Source organism: Eptatretus burgeri, chromosome 10, assembly GCF_056783735.1.
Source record: "Eptatretus burgeri isolate ZD-2024b chromosome 10, Ebu_testis_v1, whole genome shotgun sequence".
NCBI classification, from domain to species: Eukaryota; Metazoa; Chordata; class Myxini; order Myxiniformes; family Myxinidae; genus Eptatretus; species Eptatretus burgeri.
Window position 1 is genome coordinate 65,034,913 of NC_140970.1, and position 17,256 is coordinate 65,052,168.

Sequence of the window (17,256 nt, forward strand, 5' to 3'; positions counted from 1 at the left end):
ACTGATCATAGTGTGATCATTTGTTCATAATACATATAACAGAATGTATAATATATCTATAACACAGGCGAATTGTGGGGGAGGGAAGGAAATGCCCCCCCTTCCCCCAAACAGGATTCCTTTTCCTTCAGTAGTTTGTCCATCCACCCATGCTGTGGGAGATGTAGTTTTGTGAGTGTGTGTGTGTGTGTGTGTGTGTGTGTGTGTGTGTGTGTGTGTTCCTGTCAAGAATATAACTTTTTTACCACATGAGCTTTTGTTATCAACTTTTCAATGAGAAGGGTACTCTGTAGAATGCACACCTTCACCAGGATGAACAGTTTACATTTTATATTCCACTAATAGGCTGGATCTGCATCCTGACCTTAACCCAAATCTAATTGCCCTATTCTTGTCACCAACCCAACTCATCCACCAATTTTTGTAATAATCCGTCCATAATGTTTCGAAATATCGTGCTATATATTGTTTTTGGCCCCATCTCTCAATGGTGAAGAATCATTTGGAAAATTAAAAAAAATCTTATCCAGATCCAGATCTTCACCAAAATCAAATCAGTTCATCCTCGTCACACACACCCCAATCTATCCACCAAGTTTCGTCCAAATCCGTCCATAACTTTTTGAGATATCATGCATGTACATATATTCTTTTTGGCCTGATCTCTCAATGGTGTGCAATCACTTATATATGTGTATATATGTATATATTATATTATATATTCACACACCCAAGGTATTCCTGAAGCATGCTTCTAAAATAAGTACTGTATTGCTTTCTTTAATTGTAGGGGAAGTCAAAGCAGAAGAATCAATATTCACTGAACCATCACAGAACAAACGCAAGTCTGACTTTGTGCCCACTTTCCTTGAGGATTTGCTCAGTAGTAAAACAGCAGATGAAGTCGCAAGGACAAGGGAAGCATGTGAAGGTGACGAGACCTGCTTGTTTGATATTCTCACCACAAACAATACAGCATTTGGAAAAGCAACACACAAGGCAAAGTTACTGCTGGGATCAACCAAAGAAGAACTGAGTAAGTCAATTATTCCTTCATCATTCTTCTCTCTGCAGTAAGCCTGTGCTTCATTGTGAAATTACAAAGTCACCGCCTCTCTGAGAAAAAAAAATTATATTTACGTATACAAACTTACATATGGGAAAAATTACATGCCCAGACCAGGAATCAAACCCAGGTCCTCTGGAAAACCATACCAGTGCTCTCGCACCTGAGTGACTGTATCTGGGTGACCCACAGGCTGAATACGCAATTTTCCCACAAAATGATGCCACTCTCTTTCCCCTGCTGCTTCCAGGGCAGCTGCCAACTATCGGAACAGCAAGGGACTGTCCACAAGAGGGTCTTCCCCCTGTTGGGGGGCCAATTCCATGACTGCTATTATTCACCACGGGGGGCGTAGTAACACAATTATAAATGAACAGGAAATGAAGATTATATGTAAATGTGAGAAAAATTACACGCCCAGACCAGGAATCGAAACCAGTTCCTTTGGAAAACCGTACCAGTTTTCTGCCACCTGAGCTGTCTCGGTGACCCACAGGCTGAATACGCACCAACAACGCAACAAAAAATTGGGCTCGGGCTTATGGGCTTGCTGTGATATCTACTGTATGGAATGTTTTTTGACATTCCTGTTGATGTTAAGGGACATCTGAAGTGATATTCTCTTTGTTTATTTAAATATAATTTCTTTTTTTCTTTTAGGTAATTTTCCACCAAATGTCACTGGAGATAGCACACTGTTCAGTGTCATGAATGAAGAGCTCAAAGTTCAGTATCAAACTGAGGATAATGATGTGAATGTGAGATTTACTTTGGTCACAAATTCCACTGATATCAGCATCACAGGTGAGGAAATCATCACTTCATTAATTCACATTGTTTTTTTCTCAAGGTTTGGGATTAATTCACATTGTTTTTTTCTCAAGGTTTGGGTTAAAAATTATACAGATTATTTATCGAGATAATGTGCTTATTTTGAATTTCTACATCGATTACACTGAACAACAAATTTCAAAAATTTTTTTTTACTGGAGATGTGTAAAGTGATTAAGACTAATTTGGGTACGCTGATTTCAAAAATCATAACCGTTTTGCTGTATCACGTCAGGATTTTCAGGAACAGAAATATTCCCATTGCCTAGAAGTCAGGATTTCAATGAAATTTACATATGTCTTTTACATGTCTATTTCGTACAATTGTTGTTAACTTGTGTTATATTTCTTTCTTTCAGATAAAGATGAGTAGGCGTTCCTGTACCAATCATCCTGACAACTTCTGTTATGTCTGTGGTCGGTATACCAAAAAAGATCAACAGCGAAGTATATCTACAGCAGTGAAAATGAAGGCCGCCTACTTTCACTACTTCGGGTGTAAGGTGGGGGACCAAGAACAGAGCTGGGCACCACACATCTGCTGCACAAGCTGTCACACAACCTTGACTCGGTGGTTGGTGGGCAAGCGCGCGAGCATGCCAATTGCGGTGCCCATAATATGGCGTGAGCCGCAGAATCATCATGATGATTGTTATTTCTGCTGCACAAGCATCGCCGGCTTCAAGAAGAAGAATAAAGGTCACATCAAGTACGCTGACTGCGTCTCTGCTCGTAAACCTGTGCCTCATGATGACGAGAACCCCGTTCCAACACCTCCAGCTGATCAGAACATAGCTGTAAGCAGTGGTGAAGAGGATGGTGATGATGAAGCTTTTGAACCCGACACTCAAGAATCACACCTTCTGAACCAGGGAGACTTAAATGATCTTGTAAGAGATCTCTCGCTGTCAAAGGCGAAGGCAGAGCTGCTTGGATCAAGGCTGCAGCAGTGGAATCTACTTGAACCTAACACCAAGATATCCTTGTTCAGAGCACGTCACAGAGACATGGCTGAGTTCTTTGAGATGGAAGACACGATGACATTCTGCAGTGACATCAACGGTCTGTTGAAAGAACTTGGGTGTGATCACGATCCTGCAGACTGGCGCCTCTTCATCGACTCGGGGAAGAACAGCTTGAAGGCTGTTTTGCTCCACAATGACAACGAGAAACCATCAGTCCCACTGGCTCACGCGTTCGGCATGACAGAGACCTATGAGACTATGCGGCAGCTGCTTGATTCCATCAAGTACAATGACTTCAACTGGCACATCTGCGGAGACTTGAAAGTGGTGGCGCTGTTGTTAGGGCTGCAGTCAGGCTACACGAAATACATGTGCTTCCTTTGTCTCTGGGATAGCAGAGACGACAAGAATCACTGGACGAAGAAAGATTGGGAAGAGCGAAAAGAGCATGTACCTGGTCGACACAACGTGAAGCATGTCGCCCTTGTCGACCCAGCCAAGGTTTTCCTTCCACCACTCCACATAAAGGTCAGCTTGATGAAAAGTTTTGTACGGGCAATGGATCTGAATGGGCGTGGGTTTTTATACCTCAAGGAAAAGTTTGGCAACACCTTGTCGGAGGCCAAGATCAAGGCTGGTGTCTTTGTTGGACCGCAAATCCGACAGATTATGAAGGACGAAACTTTTCCGACAACTCTAAACCCCAAAGAGCTGGCAGCGTGGAGGAGCTTCAAAGCTGTGACTGACAACTTCTTGGGGAACGAGCGCGCGGACAACTATGAAGAAATAGTGCAGCAGCTGCTGGAGTCCTTCAGGAAACTTGGCTCCAGGATGTCCCTGAAAATCCATTTCCTACACCAGCACCTGAACTTCTTCCCTGACAACTTGGGAGCAGTCTCGGACGAGCACGGCGAGCGATTCCACCAAGAGATTTCACTCATGGAGACGCGTTACCAAGGGCGGCACAACCCGAACATGATGGGCGATTTCTGCTGGTTCCTGCATCGTGAAACTGACACAGAGCAGCACAAACGCAAAGCCAAATGCCTAAAGCATTTTTAATTACATTCTAGTGGAGTTTTTCTGTAATTTCTATAATTTTGAAGCATTCATGATGAAATAAATGAATAAATGAATTTTTGTAAATTTCATTGAAATCCTGACTTCTAGGCAATGGGAATATTTCTGTTACTGAAAATCCTGACGTGATACAGCAAAACGGTTATGATTTTTGAAATCAGCGTACCCAAATTAGTCTAAATCACTTTACATATCTCCAGTAAAAAATTTTTGTTGTTCAGTGTTATTTTCCTTTGACTTCTGAGAGATCCAGAGGCAAACACAAGAAGCTAAAATTTTGAAGTCTTCGCGACAAAAGTAAAATTCCTCTTTTCTCTTTGCTTTACAGAAAATGGTGCATTGATCTGGCATCCCACATCCATTGAACCAACGTTTGCTATTGTGGAGGCAAATAACAGCAAAGCAGTTGGCCAGCTCGTTTTGACTCTCATGGTGTGTTACTGTGAAAATAATGGAACTTGTGACTTTGAGCAGGAATACGACTCTGCTTCAGGAGAAGGTGGCTCCATGTTCAAGGTAAGGCTGAGAAGAGAGTTCTGCATTAATCTCTGTCAATCTTATTTTAGGAAGTAGAAGTCAATCTCGAATGGGCCATGCTATGCTCCATTGAGGTTATATTGAGGGGAAGTGGATGGCTGGGCTAAAATAGAAAATTTGGCTTGAGACAACAGAGATGACAAAAGGATGGGAGTGAGATAAGAAGGTTGGAGAGTGTGCGATCACTGAAAAGAAGGGAAAGGAGGCTGAGTGGAGATCAAAGATATGAGGAGGATGTTCATGGCATTGATTTGGCATGAAAGACAAGAGTTTAAATAACTTTCCTTTATTCCATACTCGACTGGGTACCCAACGCTCCACGGGATACAACTACGTAGGGGTACCAGCACATGTGCATTGAAAACGTATGGAGATATTGCCCTCACGGTGGTTTACTTTTCCTGGTGGGGGTTTCAGGACGTGTTGGACACTGAAAAGCGATGGAGTACTGTATTGCTTTCTTGAATTGTAGGGGAAGTCAAAGCAGATGAATCAATATTCACTGAACCATCACAGAACAAAGATTCGAGGCCTCATGGTGGTTAACGAGCCCATATGGCCTCATGGTGGTTAACTTTTGCCTCCAGGCCAGCAGCAGCACTATCTGACCCCGCATCCCAATATTATCTTCATCATGGCCATAAAATGGCCTTCAAGGCCAATGCACAGTAGTTTAAAACCTTGCTCAGATTCTGAAGTAACTACACCCAAAATTTGAGTTTTTAGGTGCTACAATTTTGGCGTGGAAGAGTTCGCACAAACACTTGAAATATTTTACAAAATGAAAAATTTATTTAACTTTCGCCCCCCTCCATTTTCTTCCCCCCATTTTCTCATTTCTTTTCTTTGTTCAGGTCTGGAGAATTAAAAATTAAATTCCGAATATCAAATCCAATGTCACCAAAATGGTACATACATCCATTCTCGAGCTGTGTATTGTAATTCAGACGTGTGTGTGTGTGTGTGTGTGTGTGTGTGTGTGTGTGTGTGTGTGTGTGTGTGTGTGTGTGTGTGTGTGTGTGTGTGTGTGTGTGTGTGTGTGTGTGTGTGTGTGTGTGTGTTTCGCCCTGTTTGAGAGAGGAACCACAAAAAACATACTTGGTTTTACCTCTTGTATTGCTGCAGTTCTTTGTGCACACCTGTTTAACTGCTGTCTTTGTGTGTTATCTTAATTTACTTATTTCTTTTCATTTTAGAGATAAGTTCTTCCACAACAGTTTTTAGCAGCATCTCGCATTGCGAACGCTGCTCATCGAGAGCTCAGCATTGTTGTTGTTCTTCTTCTTGTTCTTCTTGTTCTTGTTCTTGTTCTTCTTCTTCTTCTTGTTCTTGTTCTTGTTCTTGTGAAGACAAAACCTTAATCTCGAGGACTCGGCTCTTGTATATATGAGATCCGGATCTCCTTAAATACTGAGCACATGTACACATCCTCACATAGACGGTGCCTTTTGAGAGCGTCCATCATGAACTTTTAAATATATTCGGACATTTGCTTTAAAGCTTTGAAAAGTTCACGTTACTATTTAAAGATTATTCCATTTATCGTATTATAATTTCGTAAATACATTTTTATTTCGTAAATACACGATATATCGTAAATACGTAAAGACATTATGACGCATTTCGCTATTGGCTTAATCAAGGCACGTGACGAAATATCGGAAGTTGTTGTTGTTGTTTTTTTGAAAAAAAATGTTAAAAAAAATTTTTTTTTTAGTCGACAAAATCTTTAGGACGCTGCTCGTGGACACATTTGTCCTTGTTTTCTTTAAACATTCCCTTCCAGCAAGACAGTTTCAAAAACAAATACATTCTGTTCTTCCTTCCACGAGCAGTTGTTTCACAAGTATCATCTTTCATTTCTGTGTCTCAACAGATTGCAGTCTGCAATTGTACCCAAGGCTACACGGAAAATGACTGCAGTGAGGATTTCAACTCTTGTACCAACAGCTCTTGCTTCGAAGGGGTCACGTGCACAGACAAACCAGCTCCCTCTTTGGATTTTGAGTGTGGTCCCTGCCCACCTGGACTCACTGGGAATGGCGGTAAATGCCACGGTGAGCTGAAAACTATAATCAACTGATGGAAATTTATTTATTTCAATGTTTTTGTGACAGCTTTACTTTCGCAAATGCATATGAGGAATTAATAAAGTTAATTTGACATTCATGAGGAATATTTCTCAAGTATATTTATCATGTTGTGACAAATTCACAGCACTAAACATGCTAAAACATGCACTAAACATGCTATTTGCCTCAGTCTAAAATGTCTTTTTAACCTGTGACATGTCGCAGGTCGACACGAACTCTGCATGGTTGTTGTTGCTCTGGTTATGGTTCTTGTGGGAGTCGATTTTTGAAAGGTGCACCCATTTGTTGGACATCTGCCAGACCACACCCACATTTGTCACTTCACTCCACCCACCATGGCACCCAGACAAAAGAATATGGCCACCATCTTGGTTTTCTTGTGGGCTGAAGACGTCAGGCTGATGATACACTGCCTGAGTTTGTTGCATCAGATTTCCATTGCCTTTGTTTGGGTCACAATGAGGGACCCCAAAAAATCTAATCAATATCAAATATAAATTATTAGCGAGGTTTAATCAAGCCCGTCAGCATAAACAGTACGTGCCTCCCTAAAAAAATCATAGCGTGATGTAATTTTTGAACGTCTCCATATTATGGTTAAACAATCTGTGACCATGTAACAAGTCAGCTCGTTCTGATATAACCGTGTCGGAGGGTGCCATGGATGAGAAGTGTCTAATTGATCTTTGAATAGTGCATTAAATGTGCATTTCCCAATCATGCTGTTCATCTTTTAAGATTGCTTTAAATGTGTTTCCTCATCACCTGTTACCGGATTTTGTCGCAGGTTGTGACTACAGTGTGGTCATTCTTGTACAGCTATATTGTGAAACAACGAATCTTTTGTCTGTATTGTGAAAGTAACAAATCAGGACGGTATGTGTATGACTTCATAAATGGATATTGTGTTATTATCTCATTCAGATATTGATGAATGCCTGAGTGACAATCCATGTGAGCACAATTGCATCAATTTCCTCTTTGGTTACAACTGCACTTGTCGTGAAGGCTACAACATCAATTCAACTGATTCCAACAAATGTGATGGTATGTAGTAGTTGACATTTTCTCTTTGTTTGGGTTTGTTAAGTTTTTATATTGATGTTCGTGAGAAGATTACATTGAGGATAGAAAAAATCTAATACAGGGTGTTCCTTAAAGAGGTACCCATTTTTACCTCTGCCGCAGAAGGTGGACGGAGGTTACGTTTTCACGCCTGTCTGTCAAGTCTGTCCATTTGTTTGTCTCTGTGCAGGATATCTCAAAATGTTACGGACGGTTTGGACCAAACTTAGTGAACAGGTTGGGCATCGCACAAGGATCAACTGATTATATTTTGGTGAAGATCCGGATCCAGATCTAAGAATTAAAGAAATTTTTTTGAAAGTGATTCTTCACCATTGAGTGATGGGGCCAAAAACAATATGAAGCATGATATTTCAAAAAGTTGTGGATAAGTTATTACAAAACTTGGTGGATTCGTTGGTTAAGTGACAAGAACAAGCCGATTAGAATTTAGTTCAGGTCCGGATCCACATTCGACCTATCAGTGGGATACAAAATGAAAATTGTTCAGCCTGGCGGAGGTATGCGCTCTTCCGAGTGCCATTCAAATTACTTATTAAACACAATAAGTGTACACAACTTTCCAGTTTCAGATGGGAGAATTAGAGTGATATTTGAAGTTTTGTTTAATACTCAATATGTCCACCTTCTCTTTCAATACACTTCTGGAGACGTTGAACAAAATTGTCCATAACTTTTGCACAGATGGCATCAGATATGCCCTGAAAAACATTACTGATGCAATCTCGTAACTCATCCCAGGACTGTGGGTGTGTGGTATCAACTCTGTCCTTTATAAAACTCCACAAAAAGCACAGGGAATCAGGTTCCGGGAAGCTGGGGCAACGAGCAATGGGTCCACCATGGCTGATCCATTTGTTGTGGAATGTTGAATCAATAAATTAATGAACAGCTCATTCACAAAAAGAAAACGAATGCTCATTGAAAGACAATGTTGGACATGCATGTTGAGTACTAAACAAAACTTCAAACTTTACTCAAGTTGTGCCTTATTCAACTGGGCCGTTGTGTGTGCTTGTTGTATTAAACAAATAAAGTTGTGTTGACTTGTGTTAAATCGATTAAAAAAGGGGTACCTATTTAAGGGACACCCTATAATATACTGGACAATAATCCTTGCAGTGATTCAGAATGTTTTAAGTCGAAGTTCGTGATTGTACAATCTGAAAAAAAGACTTTCATTTGCAGATTATAACTTCCTTGCAGGGTGTTGAGTACAAATTAACTTGTAGAGCACTCGCCAAGTGGCTTAAGCACTCAATCAAGCACAAAGACAACAAAACGGTTGATAAGTGACTTACTCCTCCCACCCCAGCCCCTTCCTTCCAGACTCACACCTCACCTCTTCCCCTCCCACGTCCTCCCACCTCATCCCACCCCACCCTTTCCCTTCTGTCATCACACCCCTCCCCTGCCTCCTCTCTGCCATCCACCCCTTGACCTCCCTCATCCCTCCCCACCACTGAATCCTCCCTCCCTTCTCCCACCCACCCCATCCCCTTCCTCCTTACATTCCAACCCCTCCCCTACCTCCTCCCTCCCACCAACCCCTTGCCCTCCATCACCCTTCCCCTCCTCTGAATCCTCCCTCCCTTCTGCCACCCACCCCATCCCCTCCCTCCTTCCATCCCACCCCTTCCCTTCCCTCCTCCCAACCCGTTCCTGCGACAGGTATTAAGATATTAGATTGCAGAGCAGCAGAGTACCCACCTTCTGGATGGGTCAAGTCTGTGTTTTGCAAGAAAAAAAACTTGCTGGAAAAAAGTACAGTCTTTGTTTTGCAAGATGAGAGATGTTTGTGTGGTGCGTGCTTAAAAGGTTTGAGATGGTCTAAACTCTGAAGGGTACTTTCCAATCGTAGTTTGTGTCTTAGGGGTCGAAAGGATCTAATCTCTCAAGCATGCAAAAAGGGTCTAAAGAGGTCCAAGTGTTCTAAAGCTCTAAATGGTCAAGAGTCCAAGCTCTCTTTCATTTGTCTGAAGGGTGTAAGGGACTTTAAGCATCTTATGGGTCTTTGTAGTCTTTGGATTCAAAAGGGTCTTTGGGGCCGTAAAGGGTGTTAAAGGATCTAAGGGTCTTAAAAGATCTTAGGGTTTTTGAGGTCTTCAGGTACAAAGGGTATTAAGGGTCTTTATGGTCTTCGGGGTCTTTTGGGTCAAAAAGTTCTTCGGGGTCTTTGGGGTCAAAAGGGTCTTTGCAGTCTTTGGAGTCTTAAAGGGTCTTAAGGGGCTTGGGGATCTCAAGGGTTGGATGTCTTAAAGGGTCTTCCGTCTCTTCGAGGTCTTAAAGGGTCTTACGGGTCTTGGGTCTTTGCAGTCTTCGTAAAATGACTTCTGGATCTTTGTGGCGTCAAGGGTCTTTGGGGTCTCATGGCTGAGGTAGTGGATGAAAATACCCTTCAGACAATCCCTGGGTCAGACGTGGCCTGTGTGCCAAATTTTGTGGTTGTCGGCCCAGTGGTCCTTGATTAAAAAAAAATCATGAACATACCGACAGACAGACGACAAATTTTATTTATTAGATATTGTATTTATTCAAGAGATGATCGGGTTGTCTTTTTTTAACAATGGTGATGTCGAACCAATATTGGTTTGTTAAATTTTGGCGAAGTGGACTAAGAATGCCACATTGAGGGATGGTGAGTACTGTAAGGACAATCACGGCTTTGATCATCCCTTTAATTGGGTGCTGTGTATATTTAAATATATTATTATGATCGGTTTATAAGGCAGTGTAGAAAGTGCACAAACGGATCCCACAACCACTCCGAAAATAATAAAATACGAACTGAGCTTTATATATTAGAAGAAGAAGAAGAAGAAGGAAATAAATGTGAAAAACAAACAGAAGATGAGCAAGGGATTGAGTAACCCGATGAGTGATTTTGAAGTGCAAACAGACATGAAGTCTGCTTTGTGTATATAGAACATTAGCAGAGCCTTCCATCACCTTCCTGACGGACCAATTGGCAAAAATCTTTGCCAAAATTTTTGGGTGAGAAGGAGAAGGAAAGGAAGACAAACTTACCCGTGCATGGAGTGCTTTACAAATGTGGAAATGAAAAGGAGGTGAAAATGACATTAAAAAAAAATTGTAATGGAAAATGAATTCCCCATTAAAACCTGTCTTTTTTTGTATACTTTGTCGAGGCTCATATAATAGCTAACATGCAGAACATATCATAAAGGGAGAAGGAGACAAGAGGGGTGGTGGAGAACAGCACAAGTATATGGAACACATTTCATTACCAAGAATGTAAATGTGACAGCAATAAGCCTTTCCCTGTATATCTGGATCAGGGGAGGCTTCACAATATGTCGCTCACAAGGAACTTTATCACAGGTTAGGACACTGAACTTTTGTTTGTGACATTTATTTTACACTTTTTGTAATTGTTTATGGAACACCGAGCTTTGCACACTCAGCCACAGTTCAAACCACCAACCTCCCAGATTCAGTGCAGATCACTGAGTTTACATTGACTGTGGGTACCTAAAAAAAAGTAGTCATTGAATTCACAAAATGTATTCACATTTGTGCACAATGCTGTGTGTCCATGCTCCAAATGTCATTTGCATCTGTTGTCTTGCCTGGCACTGTGTGTACTATTTGTGTACTATTTGTGAATAAACTAGCACGGGTACCCTGGTTTTTTCATTAATTGTTTATGATGTGCAAATGTATTTTTGTTCCACCAGACATTGATGAATGTGCCAATGAATCACGTTGCGTGGATAATGCACAATGCAACAATTTACCAGGCACTTACAACTGCACCTGTAAAAATGGCTTTTCAGGCGATGGAAGTGTGTCTTGCGAAGGTAAAGTACGCCTCTCTTTGAACACCTTGTACCTTTCATTTAAATCAACCGTAACAGTGGGTTGACATCGAACATGGGTGGAGGTGTATCCATTGAATTATTCACGTCAAATTCTATTTCCTACTTGCTCTTTTGCTTTTTCACACCATGTCATAATAATCATGACTAAGTGCTTTTCCTTAAATTTTTTCATTTGTACCTTGTTTTATTGGGGTTTCTTTTCCATGAGCAATTTGTTTTGACACTTTTTCCCACAGTACCAAATCCTCAAGAAGGAGCTTATGCATTATTATGTAAAGAACAATGACATTTGAAGACATGAGTGTAATGTTCCTGAATTTTAGTGACTCAGTCGTGATTTAATTGACAAGTCACACACACGACATGGGATTTGTTCATGCGATCCCAGTACTATGAACTCCATGATCATATGGGAAAGCAAAATAGGCCAACGTGAAGTACACTTGGCATTCCTGAAGTGTCATTGGATTGGTTCTGCAATATGACAGATGACATTTGGTGATATTTGCTTTTTTTTGTCCAGAATGACTGGATTGAATTACGTCCAAAATATTCTTGCTCTGGGCATGCCCTGATGGAGCAGTCAACACATTTCAATGATGCTCAAATGAATTGATCACTATTTATAATTTTATGGCCATGGTGACAGACTCGTCAAATGAGTCACAACACAAAATGGGACAAATTAATTGCAACTTCAAATGAACTTTGTCAATAATGATTGGGTGTCACCTGACGCACATTCAACATTTGCGTGTATTGCTGAAGTTACTCAGTTACAAAGTGTTCAATACTGTTTGAGAGTTATTCAGTTTTACACTTGCATAAACCAATTTTCGATGCATTCCATTTGTAACCGAGTCACACAACTCTTTACGAAATGATTTTAACTTTGGCTCCCAGCTGCTGTTTCGTTCAATGCAATTCACATTGTCAAATCCTCGGCAGCCACCATTTTGCTTGAAATTGCATTGCCCAACTCTGATATGCAATTACTTTGATCATGCCTGTGGCCTTGCATTTAGAGGAGAGGTCATTGCTCTTGCAGCTGAACATTCCTTTGACCACATCTCCTGCAGCCTCAACTTTTGCCATGATGCACTTGGTATCCTGTGATACATTTGGTGTTTGCCATACACACACCTTCCCTTTTGTTTTGATCTGAAATGGGATTCACCAAATTGTTGAGTTTCTTCGTTTAGTTTGAAATATCATCTCTGTATTCACACTACTGCTGTTTCTTGTTCAAAATTTAAAACCTGATTTTCCAGGTCGATTGTGATGTCATTTGCTGTTGAACATTTTTCTTTTTAGGTCAAGCACACATGATCATTGGGGGTGTCATACAATACAAGTGATACAAGATATGTGATAAAGCATGGGAACCATTTTTGTTGGACATGTGTGTGATCTCTGGCATGGAGTATGATGTAAAATACATCGAAGAGAACTTTATCTTTTGCCACATCAAATGGAGAAACACGGGCTCGTACGAACATACATCTTGTAAAAGTACTCAGATCCGTTTCAGTGGATTACCGACATCAGTAGATCCACAACCTCAGTTGCGTACAGGCAGACAGTCAATACACAAGAATCAAATGAATACATAAGAAACAATAAAATATTGAAGAAACAGTGCAGTGGATTTTCCACCAAAAGATAATGACAAATCAGCGGGAGAAGCCTCACCAAAAGACATGTCGATCATCACACACACATCGTTTTTCACACACAACTGTTCCTAACAGTTCTAATACACACACACACACACACACACACACACACACACACACACACACACACACACACACACACACACACACACACACACACACACGTAGCATAACTAATGTGAGCTTCTGCATTCTTCTCTCCCAAAATTATTGTTATAATGAGCACGGGAGGCAACCTGAGAAGATATCTTTTGCTGTGAGTCAGCCCCAGACTTCGCATGAGAGGCTGCCTTCTTCATGTCTTTGTTACCCTGCACACGCAAAGCTAAAAGTGGAGTTAAGGAATTGGTTCATGTCCGTCTGTTCATTTGTCTGTCTTATCAGTTTATGATTGTCAGTTTGTGATCAAGAAACAACTTATTTAAATTGAATGTTAGATTTTGAACACGAATCGGAACATTAATATGAAGACGAGTTTGCCATTTTACCGTACCTTGGCTTTGAATTCGTGCTGATCGCACGTGCACAGAGAGGAGTGAGATAATTTTTTTACTCTGTCTACCTGCCTGGCAATCAAACAAAATTGAAAATCATTCCAAACAGGGAACTTACTGGTTTTTTTTGGTGTTATAATGGACATATTCAACAGGAACGAAGAACAAATGTAATGCGTTCAATAGAGTGGTGTAATAAACACTGGGAAAATGGCGGTAAAACCCTTACTGGAAACAGCGGACATGGTCGTGCTCCCAGCAATGATGCAAACAACAACTAAAGGAAATAAATGTTATTTTATGTTCTTAATAATGTTGCCTGTTCATTTGTCTTATTCATGAAAATGAAGAGCACAAAACAATGCACAACATGTTAATTAAGGGTACAGTTTGGACATAATTTAAAATTTAATCCCAAACCCTAATTTCCCCATTACCTCCTAAGTTTGCTGATTTGTGGTTTACAGGGATTCTCAAGAATGTAACCCCTATGAACGGCAAGGTTCTCCTGTATGTACCTGAACGTTGTGAGGGGTATCGTGTTCTTTGAAGTCTTTTGTTTTTTATATGATTCTGTCTATTCCGGGCCCTTTTCGTTCGTAAATTACGCATGTTGTAGTACCTAGCAATCCATGAGGCCTTGTAATCCATGATAGAGATTTTTTACAGCAGAGTTTCTCGGTCTGTAAAGTTTGTGCAAATGGCATTTAACAGCTTGTGGTGTCTTGTGGTTTTATTGTTTTGTTTCGTCCAGATAAAAACAAAATTGTTATGGTACAGGTGTAATAACCAAGAGACAACGTCGCTTCCTCCCGTTAGAAACATGGTAACCGCTTCAGCCATTATTGTGCGAGGCCAGATGACACTGCTGAGAAAATGAAGAAGTACAATTCAGCGATTTTACGATCTCCCGATATGGTACTTCAGCAATGTTATTCTGGTCTCTTCATCAGTCTTGTTAATTCTGAAATTGCTCGAAAATAAAAGGTGCAGCTCTTAAAGGCTTTTGACCACTCTATCTCTTCAGTGTATAATTTTGTACACATTTGATGGGGCAGCCATTTCTTCTCATGCCATTCATACATATGGGGTACTACTGTACTTCATGATTGTCATAATAATGATACAGCATACAGTTTATTTCATTGGCATTTTACTTGACAATGGAAGTTTCCTTCTGACCGTTGTAAAACATTGTTTCACAGCAAAAAAACACCGATCTATGTTACTGGGTCATTATTGTGTGATGTTTAACATGGCAGTCGACTTCATGAATTAATCTGACAAGGTCTGTCCTTCTGCCAGATATTGATGAATGTCGGGATGAAAATATATGTGGAGATCACTCGATTTGCACAAACACCAACGGCTCTTTCAGTTGCTCATGTGAGAGAGGATATCGAGGAAGTCCTTGCGCAGGTAATTGTTTTTCGTTCTGACTGGTGCTATGGTTTTCACCATTTAATGCTAATCTGCTGGATATTTTATCTGTTGTTAATTGTCTGCCTTTTCCAGTTAAATATAAAGTGTGCACTTGATCAAGAAAACTTGATCATCATTGTTTATATATTTTTCTAGATGTTGGCATTCACAAAGTGTTTTTTGGAGTAATTTTACATGGAAACTGCAGGTGTTGATTTAAAATTCCAAACAAGTTAAGTTATTTAAGTAGCAGTTTAAGACAGCGTGATTAATTAATTACAGGGTCGCTTTGTTTGTGTCGGCTGTGCTTGCTGATGCCCCACGACACCATAATAACTGCTTTCACTTTGGTAGTGCACAAATTTCTGAGAACAAATGTCGGGCCTGGCTATAGATTGGATGGGTTCGTTGTCACTTAAGTGCTGTAGAATTAAGTGAGGTTATATATCAGTTAGAAAAAGTCTGCAGGACTTTGATTCACTATAAAAGTTGATGTTGTTTGATTGCTTTATTGTCTTTTAAACTTACACTGAAGGTAATTTTTACACTGAAGGTAATTTTTACACTGAAGGTTGCACTCTTACATTTTTGGAGAGGGGTGAGTATTATATTTTGGCCTTAGTCGCCGTATATATTTGTGTTTTGTCTTCAAAATTTTTATCCTGTATTTAGTGTATGTTGAAGATAAGGAGTTAATGTGCAGTGTTACTCGTGAGGGGACAGCCTTTGTTTGATTTAGATATAGCAAGGTGAAAACTTTCGGTCCACTTGGTGTCCTCAGTGTAAACAGTTGGGGCTAGGCAGGATGAGGGTGACACATCACTTTCCCCACCAACTGAGGGAGATAGCACCTTCTCCACATCTGCCGATCAGCATGTCGGGGGTGGGAATTTTTTTGTTACTGAGGCTGAGGTGGATGTGTGGGTTGGTGTCATCGATGGTGGGGCTGGGGATGAAGGGAGGAGGGAGTGGAGACTGGAGGCCTAATGGCAGGGAATAATGAGGCCTTCAGCGCTGTGATTGGTAGAACTCATGGGGCCATGATACTATTGGGGGCAGAGACCTTTGTGGCTGGTGACTGGTTCGCATCAGGATGTGGAAACTTCCAGCAAGGCATGGAGTGGCTATAAATTCCTGGCCTCAACATTAAGCTCTCAGTCTGTGCCTGAAGCTCACACTTGCACCCGCTCATGCTCTCTGACTTGGACCCGCTCATGCTGTGTCTGACTCCCTCTCCAGCTCAAGCCAATGTCTCACCCTGACTGTGGCCTGGACTCTCCAACCCAGTGGTTCCCAAATTTTTGGCATGATGCCCCCCTTTTGGTTTTCACAAAACTGTCATGCCCCCCCCACATTTTTTTAATTGAAATAAATTTTGCTCTTCGTACTCGTATTTATATTATTGTTCATGATCAATGAACTCGTAATTATGTTATCCATGTATCTGGTGCGTATGGAGAAGATTGAAATATAGGCATAAAAACTTTAATATTATTTTATTTTATTGAAAATTTCCAATTGTACAAAAAATGATGTCAGTATTTTTTGTGTTGCAAGGTGGAGAACATTGTTGTTCAGAGAAATATCTGGCTTAATTGATCAATTTTTCAATATCCAAGCTAAATTTGACATTAAAAATGATTTTTTGGTCACATAGCCTCATGCCCTGTACCCACCCCATGCCCCACAAAGGGGGAGCGAGGTGGGGACAAGGGCCCCCCACTTTGAAAATCACTGCTCTTACCCATTGATGGCTTCCGCTCTTGCCTTGATGGAGACAAGACAGCACCATGCGTGTTCTGCTCCAGCTCCGGGTTTTTCACCAGGGAGCTGCAGCGATACGACCCTTTTACGCAAAGCTGTCGGGTTCTTGTTTAAGTGTTTGCAAATGTCATTGTCACCAAGGGAGACGATTGGTTTTTGTTTTGTGGTTGTCTTTTGGGATTTGTGTTTTGCCGTGTCTTGTGTAATATATTATTTATACTTTAAAGAATGGCTTGCCTCGTGTTGCCTTCATTTTGTCATGCAAATAATCAGGTGCATTTGGGATCTCTGGGGGTTTAATTTATTTGAATCTTGTTTCATAACTGATGCTGAAATTTGGTTCATCATGTCTGGAAAATAAAAATCATTCATGAGTTGCACAAAAAGTTTATGGATACTG

General features: G+C 40.8%; 1 protein-coding gene across 1 annotated transcript in view; it reads left to right on the forward strand.

The window, feature by feature from the left end:
* Positions 1-17,256, forward strand: part of LOC147018732 (uncharacterized) — a 120,137-nt gene that overhangs the window by 44,641 nt on the left and 58,240 nt on the right. Inside the window, exons 23-29 of the mRNA XM_085898744.1 lie at positions 791-1,036; positions 1,727-1,870; positions 4,271-4,458; positions 6,356-6,536; positions 7,497-7,619; positions 11,357-11,479; positions 14,976-15,089. Coding sequence (XP_085754870.1) covers positions 791-1,036; positions 1,727-1,870; positions 4,271-4,458; positions 6,356-6,536; positions 7,497-7,619; positions 11,357-11,479; positions 14,976-15,089 — 1,119 coding nt within the window. The remainder of the gene's footprint in view (positions 1-790; positions 1,037-1,726; positions 1,871-4,270; positions 4,459-6,355; positions 6,537-7,496; positions 7,620-11,356; positions 11,480-14,975; positions 15,090-17,256) is intronic.